At 44.2% G+C, this 16,195-nt stretch overlaps 1 protein-coding gene across 5 annotated transcripts in view; it reads right to left on the reverse strand.

Annotated features, from left to right (window-relative positions):
- sulf1 (sulfatase 1) overlaps window positions 1-16,195 on the reverse strand; it is an 88,007-nt gene that overhangs the window by 5,020 nt on the left and 66,792 nt on the right. For 4 of the 5 annotated variants that reach the window (XM_086190828.1, XM_086190827.1, XM_086190826.1 and 1 more), the window contains 15 exons: window positions 15,627-15,778; window positions 12,620-12,789; window positions 9,966-10,116; window positions 9,648-9,823; window positions 9,431-9,559; window positions 8,920-8,976; window positions 7,131-7,257; window positions 4,575-4,779; window positions 3,845-4,091; window positions 3,667-3,763; window positions 3,494-3,588; window positions 3,317-3,388; window positions 1,810-1,985; window positions 1,249-1,391; window positions 991-1,114 (listed from right to left, as the gene is read on the reverse strand). In XM_086190828.1, coding sequence (XP_086046954.1) covers window positions 991-1,114; window positions 1,249-1,391; window positions 1,810-1,985; window positions 3,317-3,388; window positions 3,494-3,588; window positions 3,667-3,763; window positions 3,845-4,091; window positions 4,575-4,779; window positions 7,131-7,257; window positions 8,920-8,976; window positions 9,431-9,559; window positions 9,648-9,823; window positions 9,966-10,116; window positions 12,620-12,789; window positions 15,627-15,778 — 2,121 coding nt within the window. The remainder of the gene's footprint in view (window positions 1-990; window positions 1,115-1,248; window positions 1,392-1,809; window positions 1,986-3,316; window positions 3,389-3,493; window positions 3,589-3,666; window positions 3,764-3,844; window positions 4,092-4,574; window positions 4,780-7,130; window positions 7,258-8,919; window positions 8,977-9,430; window positions 9,560-9,647; window positions 9,824-9,965; window positions 10,117-12,619; window positions 12,790-15,626; window positions 15,779-16,195) is intronic. The other variant, XM_086190829.1, reaches the window with a different exon arrangement.

The raw sequence follows: 16,195 nt of genomic DNA on the forward strand, positions 1-16,195 counted from the left end.
GGAAACGTGAGAGTTCAACGGGGGTTTTCATTATCTGACCAATTAAGTGATAATGATGCTCTACAAATAGATGCAACAAACTGCTATACCCTTTCAAATTTTTTTATCATCTGCCTTAAAAAAAAAAACTCAACGTAACCACTAGAGTGATTTCACCGGTTTGTAGTTCTGGCGTCTTACCAAAAGCGAGGGATTTTCGGCTGCTATGTGACTTGTGTTGGCACAAGGGTTTGACAAGCACCGCATGCCAGCACTGAAACACAATCAGCTTTCTGGGAGCTTGGCCGCGCCACTTTCCAGCTGTTAATTACAGTTTGGATCCTTCAAGGACATAAACAATGCCACACACGCACACACACACACACACACACACACACACACACGTGCCCATGCACACACGTATGCACGTAACCACACACACGCAGCTGGGCTCTATAGGTTTAGGTCATCATGACGTAAACTGCCGCCGTCGCTATGCTCATGGATGCCGGGACGATAAAGATATGGCTGATTATAGCAGTGATGCATGACGGGCTCGCAATTGCATCGATGACAGCATCCTCCAAATAATCTCTAAACACTGGGTGAGTCACCAAGGGGAGGACGGCCAGGACGCTAACACGGCTTTAATATTTCAATAAAGACAAAAAATCCTGGCACACAGAGATGGGAACGGCCTCCAGGAAGGTGCTGAGATAAGAAAGAAGAGGTCAGAGAGTGTGAGTGTGTGTTTGTGTGTGTGCATCATAAGGAAAAACACAATGATGGTTCCTTGACCTCCACCTGAAATGTTTGAGCAGATCATTCCCAAACACATGCAGCATGCAGATATGTGCAAACACACAGGCTAACATGGTCTCCAACACAGCAGGAACTAACACTACTCCTGAGTCAGCTGTGTGTGAGGTCAGTTTTAGCCGACGCACAACCACCAGACCCCGTCAACCAGTCTATGTCCAAATATTGGATTATTAATAGTACTATCTGTACCTGTGTCCAAGCCTTTAGGCCGAGGGTTACACTGCTTATACCCTTGACAACTCCTCATTTCCATCAGCTGGGCGTGGAGAGCGTTCAGCACCTCACGATCCACTGCGTAAACCGCGTTGGTCAGCTGCAGCGCAATCACACACACGACATGTTTCTTAGAAGTGTGCGTTAACCCCCCCCCAACAAAAAGCAGTAAAAGCATGAAAGCTGTTCAAATGTGGATGAAACTGCTCAGACAGAGTGACAGTATTTACCCACCTGGTAGGGGTCACTGTTGAGGTCAAAGTACTCCAGGAAGCCGGTGGAAAACTCACAGAAGAGTGTGTTGTGGGTCTCATTGATGGTCCTCAAGCACCAGTAGGTGTTATTGTTGGAGCTGGTGCACGCACAGAATCCACCCACTAGACAGTGGTGAAGAGGTGTTATTTTGTTGTTCATTCAAATACAAACAAACCATCAAAGAGCATTAGCATGTAGAGTGAATCGTAACCGTCATCAGCTAGGATTGGTGCTGGCTGACACAATGTGAAGGGACTACATTCATGTTTTTGCGTTAGACGTTTAAAAGGAATGTAGGAATGTTAGCTTGAATGTTGTACTTTCCAAAGTCAGATTAACAAACCTAGATAACACAATTAGGGATGGAACTGTTCCTTGACTTTATCTGCTTATTGTTTGCTGTGTGACGGAAAAGATCAAACGGAGGAAAGTCCAATTGCAACCACCTATTGTTCCGGAGGTGGACGTGCTCCTGGACAGCAAGTAGTCTGATTGACTGTGTATTTTGTACTCTAATGAGGCTGAAGTAATGATACGTACGAGTCCAGAAGGGTGCCGTCTGCCAGTGGTCGTTGTTGTGTGTGAAGCACGTGAGGCCTGGCAGGCTGCAATCATCTCCCTTTCTCTGCCTCTTCTTCTCCTTCCTCTCCTTCTTTCTCCTGCGGATCTCATTGTACAACTGGGCCTTCCCATCCATTTCCTGCGCAGCCTCCCTGCTGGACACAAACGTGAGCACATTACAAAACTGTTCGACGCACCAATGACATCAGCCCACTACCCTTTCTGGTGCCAGTAACCGCAGTGGTGGAAGGTCTGGACGGGGGGACTTCCAGAAGGCATCGTGGAAGCCAAGCTATGACAGTCTGTTTACTTTCATGTTTAAGCTCTTACCATGTCCAATTTTCTTTGGGATGACATTCTAGCCACTGTCCCCTCTTCCTCCCCGCCGAAACACACAACAGGCACGGCAGAGAACAGCTGCTTTGTATTGGCGTAATCTGTTCCCAATGTTTCCTGCTGCAAGTTGATCACTGTGTTTGAGGGATTGACTGATTTCCCCTTTGTTGAGTCATGCTGTCTTTTTCGAGCAGCTCAATCATTTCCAGACACACATCGGTCTCTGGCCGTACATCTGCTTAGTCATTTAAACTCCAACGACACTCCGTGAAGACGTCGACGTGCTATGATTCTCCGACACACCTTTGTGTTTAAGAGACACAAAGAATTGCAACACAAACTCGCTGGATGGGTCAGCAGGGATCCAGAGAGTCACGAAACGAAGGTGAACTTGGTGAACTTGGCACACAGCGATCACGCAGATATCCAGCAACAACAACTTACAATCAAAGAGTGTAATAAAGTACAACATGTGAATGACGACGCGGCAGCGGCGTGACAGAATGTGGCTCCGCTTCTTGCTTTAATGAGAAAATTCTGTTTGTTCTTAAGTTTCTCTTGTTATTCTAAGATATTTTCATGCACTTATTATTCTGTTTTGACTAGAAATGTTTCTAGTTGGAAAAACTTTGTGAAACCACAAAACCTGTTACCTGCATCGATACAAAGGCTGTTTTTTTGTTTTTTTTCACATCTTTGACGAAAATTTCTATTGTAGCACATTCTCTGAAACATCCACGTCAAAATTTACAAGCGACCATTGAAAATTAATGATAAATGTGTAATTTTACTTCTTCTGTTAAGTGAACCAAGTGCATGCTAATATTCAGGTAAAATTTGCAAAGCAAATTTTTACAACTTCTCCACATTTTTCTGGCTTTATTTATGTCTCACAAACTTTTCCCAGGCCTGCAAATGTCCATTTTCAAATATCATGACTTGTCAAGGATTTTCATGACCAGTATGAACTCATTAAAATGGGAGACTTGTCTGGTTTTAACATTTGTTGTTGTAACAGGAGACTCCACGAGACTAGATCTTTTGTTTCCACATGATAATGAATGTTGTACTAACGTGCTGCAATGATAAGATTGTATTCATAGGAAAAGTGAAACACTGAATGGAAAAACAAAAGGGAGGAGAAACTCACTTAAATGGGTGGAGTTGGTCATTCCTGCTCTTCAATCTGTCAGCTTTTGTTCTGTCTCCTTTGTTGAAATAGCTGGAGAGAAACCGCAAGAACCGCACAAGGAAGCACTTGTAACAAGGCCGAAAACAAGTGAAAAGAAACTTCCATTCTAAAAGGTAGGAGAGGAAGCACGCCAACCTTTTCTTTCCACAGTCACACTCATCTGGCCGCGTCTTCTTCAGGTGGCCTCTCACCTCCCGTAGATTTTTGATTTTATCCTGAAGTGCTTCGATCTGGAATGAAACGCCAATACAGGTTATTTCCTGTGCACCTCTCTAAAAAGGAGTGACCAGGGGGAAAGTGTGATCTACCTCCTGATCTACATAGCTCTTGTGGTCTTTCCAGGCTCGGGATGACTGATAGATTTCTCTCTCGCAGTGGACAGAGTCATTCATTAGGATGTAACACCTGAAACACACATACACACACCAAAATCGTACGCTGCTCTTCTAAAAGATGGAAATGCAAGAGAGGAAGCTGCAGACCTACTTGTGGGTAACTTTCACAGAGTTAGGGTATCCTACGGCATTGGTGTCATCCGCCAGCATTTCCTCTGACCCATCATCTGACGCGGGGTCAAACTCTGGATCCTCTGAGTTGTGGTGACGCTTTGAGATGACACGGCGGCGGACAGCTGACTGATCGTCTGCTTGCAGGTCGATTTCATATATCTGGCCTTCAAATTCAACGGAGAGAGATCTGGTGGGGCGGGTGTGGACAAAACGTGGACGATAACCTGTCATAAGATGGAAAGGAACGAATAGGTTTTTATTTTTATTACTTGAATGATACTTGATTTGATGGTACAAATTGATACTTCAGTTGCACCTTCTCCAATATCCACTAGAGGGTGCCATTCTAAACCAACATAACTAACAGACACAGAACAAATTCCAGGGCTTGTTGCAGGATGTTTGCTTTTTCCATGCATCTGTCTCCCTTTACAGCATAAATAATCCATTACTGGAAATCAGGCCTTAAGCCTATACAGACTTCTTTGTGCCAGCTGCTATACAGAGACAGACATCAATACAGTGTAATGAGTCAAGAAAAAAAAAGTTGAAGTGAAACAGGCTTTCTTGTGCCAATACATCTACCATGGAACTGATACTACTAAAACAGTCCTGCATGTACATGTGTATCCAATCCTCCGTTATTCTATATTTTGAATTGACCATAATCTGTTTAATCATGTTGCAGCTATCTTTAGGATACTCACGCTGGCCAGACAACTGCCGGTGGGAGCGGCGGTCCATCCTGGCAGGTTTGAAGAGACTGTCCCCGCAGTCGCAGCCCCTCTCCTGGTTTTCGTAACTGCTGCGAGGTTTCAAGCTGCGAGCCCTCTTCCTGGACCCCTCTTTGGACCCACCTTTACACTTCTGTATCCTCCACTTGCCGGTGATTTCTTCCACGCAGTGCCATTTCTGTCAAAAACAACCAATATAAAGGAGATTTTATTTTGCTGCACAAGTTCACTCTCTCTCTCTCTCTACTTGCTTAATTTGTATTTCCAGACAGTAAAACCATCTAAAATGAACTTTCCATGTTACTTTAGCAATGAACAGATTTTCTGGCATGGCTAATGAACACTTCAGTTTTTAACTTAAAACACAATGTCAGACTCTAAAACAAAGCCTGTTTTAAAAAAAAGCCACATGCCTCTGAAGTGTATCAGGCAAATCTCAGCTTGTGGGGGGAAAAAAGGCCGCAGAAGCAGCAGGAAACATAAACCAAACTGACCACATGAAAAGATTCTGGTCTGTCTGGTGTCTGAAAGCAAAGTGGACACCCCTATCACTTTCACACTTGGAATGTCCTTGCCAAGTGCGTCACCGGTATAATTGTGTAAATACAAACCCACACCCTCCCCGCACATCCTCCGAATCTTTCTCAACATTTATTCCCCCCAGGAGCAGAAAGCTGAGGCTGATCCCTGAGTGCTGCCGCTGTTTAGGTCTTGTCTAAATGGAAGAGACACATCTGCAGAGTGCAGCGCAGATGATCAGTGAAGAGTGTGGGAACGAGGGTCCACACGACAGGCCGTGAGGCGGATCAAGTTTCTTTTGGAGGGCTGATATGGTGATGAAGAGCTCACGGCCCAGCAGAGCCCTTCTATCAACGTTAAGACGAAGGAGAAAAAGGGATGTATTGTCACTAAGATGAAAACAAAATCTGGCTTTCTACATCCTTCTCACACTTCTTAGCTCCTCTGAGTGCTTTTTAGACAGCAGAGGAGGGGGGTGGGAGTATGCAAGTGGAAACATGAAGGACCCCAAGTCATTCACATTATCATGATGTATCCCAAAATCATATCAGCTCTGTTTGAACCTGGATGAGGTGGTCTGCGAATAACTGTTGAAGCTGCCGTGGGGAGCTAAAACATCGTCGTTTCTGATCAGCAGTCAGGAGGGATTTTCGTGGTGCGCTGTTACAGATGCTTTAAATGAAAAACCATCAGTGCTCAGGAGCCACTAGAAAGCAATGCAGTGCACAAACTGCTAATGATTGGTTAACTTTTTCCTTGTTACAGAGCACTGACAGAACCCACGTTACTCTTCTTGGACAGGGTTGTAAAAACATCTTTGCAGCATAAAATAGAATATTAGCTCATGAGCTGTCGCCAATATTTAATTTTTTTAATTGCGCGAGAAAGATCTGATGAGAGAGCTCCTGGATGCAGAAGAGATTTGGGGGGTTGGGGGGTTGCTGAGTGTGTTTTTGTAATTACTGCAACTGCCAAGAGGGAAACAAATGTTCCACAATACAGGGTTTTTAGGGTTTCTTAAAAACATTTCACTCATTCTGAGTCAAATCAGGACACGTCCCCACCCCCCTCCCGTGATGGGTTGTGCATGGAAACACATTCATTCATTTGTCCTCAACATGTGAACAACAGAGGAGCAACAGGTTTGCCAACAGAGGCACTGCTTTTCTTTCAGTCAGCTGCTGGCCAACTGGACAGTGTCTTGTGCACCAGTTAGCTCGGGTATAATTAGGCCTTAATGGAATGCTATTCGCTTAAATAGCCACTGCTAAAACGTGTTAGCTGCTTAACTGAGGTTGGTAATTGTTTGAGGTTTTAGTATCACTGCGTGGTTGGAGGTGACATTGGTGTGGGTTGACGCAACGCATGTGCTATTATTTCATCTGGGGGATTATGATGTAAATGCTGTGCAAAGCAGGAATAAGAGCAGAAACACGGCCATAACCTTACTGGTACTAACCAGTACTTTGGATGTGAAACTGTAGTTAAGAGGTCTGCTTTCCTATTTCGGTAGTGTACTTGTACGTACACACACACACACACACACACACACACACACACACACACACACACACACACACACACACACTCTAACATTCATTCACAAGATCCAACACATACTCCTTAGCCAGTTTTACTCCATTGCTGTCTCTAATAACTTACTGTTACACACTTCTGCGCCCATTAAAACGGATCTGGGTTGCATTAAGACAGAAATGCTGCTCGTCATTTTACGCTACCTGAAACAATTTGTATTGTTCTGCTCCAAGGCCACATTCTGTACTGCTTGACTGCTGGTCTGCCAAAAATTAATGGCCACAGATGAAAGGAAAATTATTGAGCCACAAAAAAACTGCAAAAGGGTCCAATTATGAATCCCCTCGTGTACTGTAATGAAAGCGAGCTCACGAGTGGCTCTGCAGAATCGTTACACAGGCACATGACAGGCAGAAGAACTTTATGAGAGTTTTATGGATGTGAAGGAAGCGCTAGTGTGCAAGTGTGCGTTACCTGTCCAGGTTGCTCACAGGGTGTTTGGAATTCGGCCTGCTGGCAAGTCTCTTTAACTTTCTTATACTTGGGCAGGCTGTTGGTGTGCTGCGTGTTTGCAGAGTCATCCTTCTTCCTCAAGATCTTTCTGCACAACCAGAACAAATGAAGTAAGAGGAAACCATCATCAATAAGCTGACTCATTCAGGGAGTCAGGTTATGAGAACACTGGATTCATTTTCTTGTGTATTTTCATGGTGGAGACTGTGTGTGTTTGACCTCAGTCCCATCTCCTCCACCACAAGGCCTGGCGGAGTGTGTTCAAGCTATGCCAACCCCGGCTATCCCCGTTTCTCTGCCAATGTAGCCTGGGCGCTCGCAACTTACAAACAGAAGGACGAGGCACAGAGCAACCTGTCCCCTCAAGAGTATTGTGGTTACAGGAGAAAGCAGCCAATATTCCAATGCTGGCTTGGATGTAGGGTTGTCTATGTCTACTCCTGATATGAGAATAGACAACGGGATCTTCTACAGCTGTTAAAGGGCGTGTGGGGATATTAAATCATATAACATGACCAGATAAAGAATTGTTAAAAACATTAGCTACTGTGTGTGCAGCTGCATCTGTGCCTGAATAACAGCCTGCAAGGACTATGGAGGCTAATCTCAGCATTTAGAGACAATCGCACAAGCAGACAGCCTTTATAAACAGCGTGGATTAATGGAAGAAAGGATTAGAAGAGTTAAACCCCCCACAGGTTAAAGGTCACACTCTTTTCATTTCATACACCAGCAGACTATGGTCCAGCTAGTCACAGCGAGAAACTGATGTGCATGAACTTGTTCTTTCAGACTGATGGATGTGTGTCTGCAGATGGTGACTCAGTTGCTGATGGAAAAACAGACAGGTGGGCCAAGACAGCAATTTGGGAGGAATAGGGAGGATATGATAGTGAGGAATTAAACATACTGTCATTACATACTGTATGTTGCCAGTATAATCTGACCTCATCCAGTTGGTCCGTTTTCCCTTCCCTTCCCTCCCCTTCAAATGAATCCGTGCCTTTCTTCATTTTACTTTAGCTGCTTGGACACCTGTATGATGAGAAAGATTTCTCTTTCCTGGTCGTCAGTTGTCTGTCAGTTTAACCTTCTCATTAGCACAGCTGAATATTGGAAGCCGGTTGTCAAATTGTAATGTATATCCAGAGGCAGAGTGTGATTGTGGGCACGACAAAGAAAACACTGAGGGAAGAGCGGTTAATGCATTCCACGTCGAGGGAGACCGTGACATGTCCTCCAGCCATTCCTCAGGTAACATCATACTTAGCCTGGCTAGTGTTTGTTTATTTTGCGCTTGTCTGCCTCTACCGTGTTACTGAAATGTATCTTCCGTCTGCAGGAACAGCTGGCTAAAGCAGGGTTTAAGGCCTCATCATGCACTCAAGACAAAGGCTTGGCTTGTTTTTCTTGTAAATGATCAAATGACCTGGTTACACGTGTGTCAGCACCTCCCGCGCAAACTGTCATCATTTGCCGGGCCGCTTATAGATTTACCAAACATCTGAGAAATATTCCAACTTCTTTCACCGTCGTTGCCTTCCAAACTAACTGTGGTCAGGAAACGTCTGTCAGATAACCAATAACTGGGAAAAGCAGCTGTGTTGCTGGAAGACGGAAAACTAGCACTAGGAGTTTTGCACATTTCAGGTTCACTGAGAAGTTTTGTCAGGTTTGTGTGAGACACAATACGGCACGATGACATGGATGTGCCTGTGGTGTGGAAAGGCAATAAAGAACTGCAGTTTACCCTCGCTCCACCAGGAATGTGTCCCTCCAGACTTTGGGTTTCCGGTTGGGTTTGAATCTGGGAAAACAAAAACGCACAAAGCTTATAGGACTCATATGGCCAATGCACTCACCACGTCGGGCACAGCAAGTTGGAGAACATGTGTAAAAGCTCTTTGAGGATTAAATGGATGATCGCAGCAGCTAATGCAGATATTAACTATACTTTCTTTTTCTTCTAATGTCACAAACTTAACAGTGAAAGATTGAGATTTTCCACTCAAACTGAACACTATAAGTTCAGTGGGTAAACTAATGACAAGCAAACAAATTCTACAAGAAACTTCAAGAGAGTAAAAAAAAATAATTTTTTTTTAAAAATGAGTGAGTCCCAGCCAAAGTCCCACAGCCAAGTCAAAGCTTTGAAGCCACTTTGTGTGCAGCTGGAGCAAAAGCAATCATTTTGGCTGTGGTAATTTGTTCAATTATGGCAACATTACGTTACAAAAATGTTGTGCCAGATCCATACAAACCTATTGCTGGTTCTTTCCTGTTCCAGAAGCTTCAGGATAGACTTTCCATCCATGTCTGGAGGGGTGTCCAGCCCGGCAATGTGAAGAATTGTAGGAGCTAGGTCAATGTTCAGCACCAGATGAGGATTTCTGAAGTACACACGGGAGAAAGAAAAGCCAAGAATATTACTAAAAGTTGAAAGCTAAAAAGGATAATGTAGTGGTTAGTTTGACTTACACTGCCCCTGGTTCCACATTCGGGCCTCTAAGGAAGAACGGCACACGGATGTCAAAGTCATAAGGCATCGATTTACCCTTGACCAGCCCAAACTGACCAATGTGGTAACCGTGGTCAGCGGTGTAGATGATATATGTATTGTCCAGCTCTCCGGTTTCCTCTAGCATGTCATAAACCTGGGAGGTAGAAACAGTTGTGACAGCAGGCGATATGAGAAGATAAATTGAAGGTTACAGAGTCAACTACGTGCTAAATGGCATGGCCTCGCTGTAAGATATCATTATATTTAAAAAAAACAACAAAAAAAAACCCACTTACCTTTTGCACCGAGTCATCAACAGACATGAGTGTCTGCAGCCTTTTACGATGGAGGAAGTTGGTGAATTCCATGTGGATGGGTCTCATGGGGCCTGTGTACTGCATGATCCAGTGTTTGTCCATGTTTGGGGCATAATTGTAACTGGGGGTGCTGGGGCAAGAAGAAAAAGAAGACGAAGATTTTCAAAACTGACCATATTTCCTTATATTCTTAACACATCTTAAAAGTTATAACACTAGTGCTTTAAATAATGAGCATACATGTGTGCTGAGTGCTTCATATCGCACTGGAGAAAAATATTTTGTACCCGTGTCTGCGTGTGAGTTGTCAGAGCAGCCCATTTGAGATGCCTGTCTGTTACTTTTCACAAACTACTGCCCAGTAACAGGTGCCACAGTTGTCCACGGCATTTGACATGCATCAATAGCTGCTCTGTTTGTTGAGGGAAATATCTTAATACTCAGCCACCAACACCTCCGCTGCTTTCACACACCTCTCCCCTACCAACTCTACCCTCACACAGAGACGAGAGTCTCCTTGCTCCACTGCGCTGTTGGCAGAGACAAGCCATTTGAGGGTTGGCACATGCTTAAGAAAATAATAGGCCCCCGAAGTCAAGTTTGCAACAACGTCCAGACCAAAAACCAAGCGAGTCATGGTTGTCTGAAATGGGGGAATAATAAGAGAGGATAAATAACAGGAGGGAGGGGAAGGAGCTGAGAAGCTGTTCACCTGTTTGTGTATTATCAGTGTGCTACAGTAGGGATACATAAAGACCCTTCTTTATCTGCAGAGCCTCTGTGGAGATGATTATACGGTACGCTTACACGTTACCCCAGAATAGCAGCCCCCTTTGTCAGTTTTCCAAGTGGTTCATTCCTACAACAAACTACAAACAAAGAGGACCACATTCCTCTCATGAATAAGGATCCAAAGTATCAAGACTTAAGTACTTAATGAAGATCTGCTCTGGGAGCTGCTCTGCTCTGATTGAGTGAACTGCTTTCTGCCCTCATCTCCTCAGGCCTGCTTTGTGAGAAGGCTGAACTCTTCACCCACCTAGCTAGGCGGTCTAATAAGCCCAACAAAGGGACATGTCTCTGGGCAATGGGCCACCAAGGTATGGGGCCGTGGGCACCGGGGAACTAGGAATGCAGAGGTCAGTGGAATGAAGCCAGTCCATAGGAGAGGTCACACCTGCCACCTGTCACATACTCAAGTACAGTTCACCAGTGCAAATTAAAGCCACCAAAATGACCACTGAAATATATAATCTTCCATCTCAAAGAGATTAATAGCTTTGATCAAGGAGGACCCATGAACTGACATGAGTATATACATTAGCCCTGGATTAAAAACAGCCACCTCTCATATCAGGATTACAGACATTCTTTAAAACAACGTTTGGCGCGACAACCAGAACAACTTCCATTCATTCCCAACAAGAAACCGCACCACATCTAGAGTCTGGTTAAAAACACCTTTGGCGAGGAATGTTAATGACATTAACATTACACCTCCCCCTGCTATTGTTGCTGTCAAAAGTACAGACACTCGTTTGATTTGTGAGGCAGCGTCTCCTTCAGTGCAAAGCAGACTCTTTCCAGTTCTTATGTCTTATAAATTAGCTGCATATGTGACGATATAAAGTGGCTGCTCTCTCAAGTAAAATGAGAGTCAAGACGAAAATTAAATGACATCTGATAGAAAAAAAATAGAAATGTTTGGTCAACAAACATCCACCCCATGTCAACCACAATATGCAAACCATTCACACATAAGCGCTGGGGCAACCCCTTCAGTCACCCCCGGGCCTCGGCTCCACCCCCTTCGCATGGAGACTCGAGCTAAAAATAAATTAATAATGTCACAAAGGGTGTTCCAAAGCACACAATGCATTCCTCTCGTCCCAGGAGGCGAAGGGAGAAACTACTGATTGATATGGACAGGGTCAGGAAGTCCTATGTGAATTACACGGGGGGGGGGGGGGGTGAGGAGAGAGAAAACGAGACAAGACACTGGGAGAGACAGAGGGACAGACGGACAGGAGCACAGATTTACAGAAAGAGGTAAAGCAAACAGAAGGGAATGTTAAGTGGGACAGAAACAGGGGAAGGAAGTAGGATGCTTGGGGGTTAGGAAAAAAACAAAGATTTTTGACAAGAACGGGCAACTTTGCAGCTTTGCACCCTTTTGTCTCCAAAACACCACTCCTCTTCCCTAACCAGTGCAGTAGCACACCCTGGTAGCCTGCTGGAGGGCCCATCAAGAGATAGCAGGGCATGTTGCCATGGAACGAGTATTTCAGCGCTCAACTCAGTGATGAGAGCTGTGGGAGGCCAATGAGGGTTTGGCATGGGAGCAGCACTCTGTAAAGAAGCCATCCCTGATCTTCCTGCTGGTATGTGCCCCAGCTCGTGGATGATAAATCATTTTGATTTCAAACTTGCTGAGTCGTTGGTGCAAGCAGCTTCCCAGCGCCCTGTCATCACTGGGGATTGAGGGGCATGTGTACTGTAATAATGTTATGTCTGAATTTTTGTGGATACAATGTCTAACTATGGCTCCTGGAAGCAAATTTTTCATATTCTGCAGACTATAAGACCCATGTAGCAAGTGTTTATATGGTAATATGAGGCTGAATGTGACTTACATGTGCTGCGAAGCATTGGGGAAGAACTCAGCATACTGTGGAGCTGAGTCCTCCGGGCCGTGAGGGGCGGCGTGACTGATGACCATCATTACAGGACGATGAGGGTACATCCTCTTTGACATGCGGAAAAAGTTGATGCTGTCATTGGTGATCAGATCTGTGAAGTAGTCCTGAAAAAGAAGAGCTGAAGGTGTTAAAGGACTCAAATAAGATGTAGAGAGGACTAAAAGGGAAGGTAGGATTGAGGAGAAGGGGGTGGGTGGGCGCAAAACAACAAGAGCATTGATAAAACTTGTAAGCAGCAACATATCCAATCACCATGACATGTTGCTCTAGCGTTCTCTCGTCCAGTCATTTTGAAATAAATGGAGAGGGGCTAGTAGGGATATGAACCGGGTTCATTGAGTACACACAGTACCAATCTGTCGAGTCAACAGCTGGCAGCTTGCCTGTGTGTGTAAATGTGAGTGTGTGTGCTTGAGTCTGTGCGAGTATGTGTATACAGTATATGGGCTGTTTCCTCATCAGTGAATCTCTGCACTATTGAATGTGACACCACTTGATGGCGAGAGGAGCCTGGTGCTCTGAAATGGTATGTTGTTATGATAGCTCCCAGCCTCTATTCCACGCTGCACTATCCATTCTCTCTCTCTCCCACTTTAATTCATTTCATTCAATCTATGTCTTCTCTTCTGTCTCACTGATTTGCTCTGGAAGCTGACAGAACACCCAAGTCAAAGACAATAATCTGGAAGGATATAATCCTCAGGCATTAGTAGGGAAATGAGCTGGAGTGAGTGATGAAAAGAAAACTGATGATGGGAAAAACAAAGTATCTCCTAGACCTTGACTACTCTTTGACATGCTGAGGACAACTGAATGAAATGTACTATAATTTGCCATAAAACAGGCTTAAGTATAGACCTGCCCCATCAAACAACACAGAGACATGATCAAAACATTTATTCCAGGTGTGGTGTAGTCTGGTTTTTAAATGTACGGTTGGTCACACCCTGAAATAAAAATCACAATAGTATTTGCCAAGTTTCCAACAGGAGATTCTACCTGCTGTTTGAAAAGTCGCTGCTGTTGTCTGTCATAAAACATGCGGAAGGGAGTGCCACATTCAGAATGAATGCGTAAAGGGAGATTTCCCTGAAATGTCACAAGTGGGTTTGGCTGATTTATCCTGTCTCTATTAATAGGCTTTTACAGCTGGGCCATTCCGGCTGGCCTGGCGACTGCACATGCCCGTGCAAGATGTTGATTGCATGCACATGACAAAGTACTGCCCCGCTCTCCCTGTTGCCAGCTCTCCAAAATCTAAAACATTGCTGCTAAGGGCTCTGGCAGGTCAAAACGAAGTGCCAGTGTCCCGATGTACGGCATGGCCAACAGCTATAAAATTGTCAGGAAGGTCACTTTTTCCAAAAGCTTTGGGAGCTGATTGTTAATAAGTGGCAGACACATCAGGAGAACCCATTCACACATGCTTTCCGAAGCAACATTTTGAAAAGGTTGTAGCTGAACTCAACCAGCTAGTGCTACATATGTCACACTCCAAACAAATAGGGGGCAGCACAAATGCTCACTTCCTTAGCAAAAGCTGGAGCGTGATGTTGTCATTTTGCCCACACATCTCAATGGTCATGATTTTTAGGTGACTTTTTATGACTGATGGACCTCAAGGTAGATTTGGAGACACAGCTCCTTTGTGCTAAGGTGACTAGACTCACTTTCAACGGGTCACGTTTTACAAAACCAAACAGCACTAACTTATTCAATTTCTTACAAAGGACTCCTTGCAGTTGTACAACCTTAATAGCTGAATCATCGATGGAAGGTCAAAGCACCTCAGTCTGAAATTTATGTTCGTACTGATGATATAAACATGTAACATTTGATTTACAACCCAGACAGCTTTGGATTTTTATGTGTACTGACATTGAATTTGAAGAAAAAGGGATCACGTTCAAATTAAATATCACACAAAAGTGCTTTCACAAAGGCCTTAACCTCAATGAACTCATCCTCCTACAGATGGAAAATCAGATGAGACCTAATTGAATGAAATCACCAGGCAAGTGTCTCATCAAATCAAAGTGACTTGCTGCACTCTGTGGAATATCCTGACCTTCTCACCCTGTGAGAATCTAAAACGAGGAGTTGCGGTTGTCGTAGCGGTAGCAGGTTCATGTTTTTTTGGCAGTAAATAGCAAATAGAGTGTCCATTTGCTTATAAACCACAATCTGCTGACCAAGCCTGTGTCTTGTAAACACATCGACCTCAACTTGTGGGTAACTTTACACTTCCATCCAAGGTGGTAGAGGAATAGCAGTCCAAACATTTGTTTGCCCATCTTTTGGGCAGGACATCTTGAAACTTGACATGAATCCAAACTCTAAAACCACCTCATGGATTCCTCATGTCCCCAATACTATGCCTCCTGGGAAGATGTTGGCACGGAACTGTGAAAACACACTGACAGCTCTCAGAAAAACATGCAGGGAAGATAGATGGCCAATTCCATCCAGAACCGCAAAAAAGAACATCTACCACAGTGTTCATCTCCGGAGTGTGTCGGTGGTTAAGCAAATTTTCCCTTGCATTTTATTATAGCGCAAAAAAAATCATACTGAGATAAAAAAGAAAAGGGACAGACAGAGGAGGAGACAAAAATAAACACAGGGTGGTGTTTATCACAGGCTTCTCATTAAGGAACTTCAATTTTACTGTGTCTAAATGTTGAGGTAAGGTGTGCCATAATAGAGGGATGCTGCAGAAAGTCCTCTCATTCCCTTTAATTCTCCAATGAGAATTCTTTCCAACCTGGATCACAACATTTTGATAAGAGCCACAGTCTGTATTTATATGTGGAGTGGAACCTGCAATTTGTCAAGTGAAGTCTTTATATTAGATCATAAAGGCAAAACAAATGAGAGATGGTGTTAATGGTCTCTTTTTTTGACAATTTTTTTTTTGACAAAAAATGATGGAAGCACATACCTTTGCATAATTTGCCCCATGTTTCTCCTTGTAACCATTCCGACAGACGGTGTAATTATAGAAGCGGGAATTTTTTATCAATCCAACCCATTCACGCCACCCAGGTGGGATGTAGCTGCCATTGTACTCATTGAGATACTTGCCAAAGAAGGCTGCAAAAGCAAAAGAAAGTTTATTTTAGGTCAAGAATGTATGTTTTCTGTCTACTCATTTCTCTCCCTGTGCATTCCTGAATTTTACGCATTAGTGTGAGTTAAAATGTGTGAGATGCATACATTTTTTTTCTTGTCACTCTTTCCCCTGGCTTCACAGCACCACTTTCTCGGATAGGCTGGGCAGGGAGCCAGCCTGTCCAGGAGAAGGCTAATTGCAGACTAACGCATCTGCTCGAAAACCACAGGCCTTGCTGCTGCGCACAGGACCCCACTGAGCTGCCCGGTCCAACGCCTGCCCATCACTCACATAGACACTGTCTGATGAGGCATGGCAGTGACCTGGCATGCTAACCATGTTTGCATTTCTCACAGCAGACAGCCAGGCAGGGCGGTGGAGTCTAGCTTACAGTAAAA

This window comes from Aulostomus chinensis, chromosome 21 (genome assembly GCF_037954235.1).
Source record: "Aulostomus chinensis isolate RoL2024-O1b breed Wild chromosome 21, RoL_Achi_v1.0, whole genome shotgun sequence".
Lineage (NCBI taxonomy): Eukaryota > Metazoa > Chordata > Actinopteri > Syngnathiformes > Aulostomidae > Aulostomus > Aulostomus chinensis.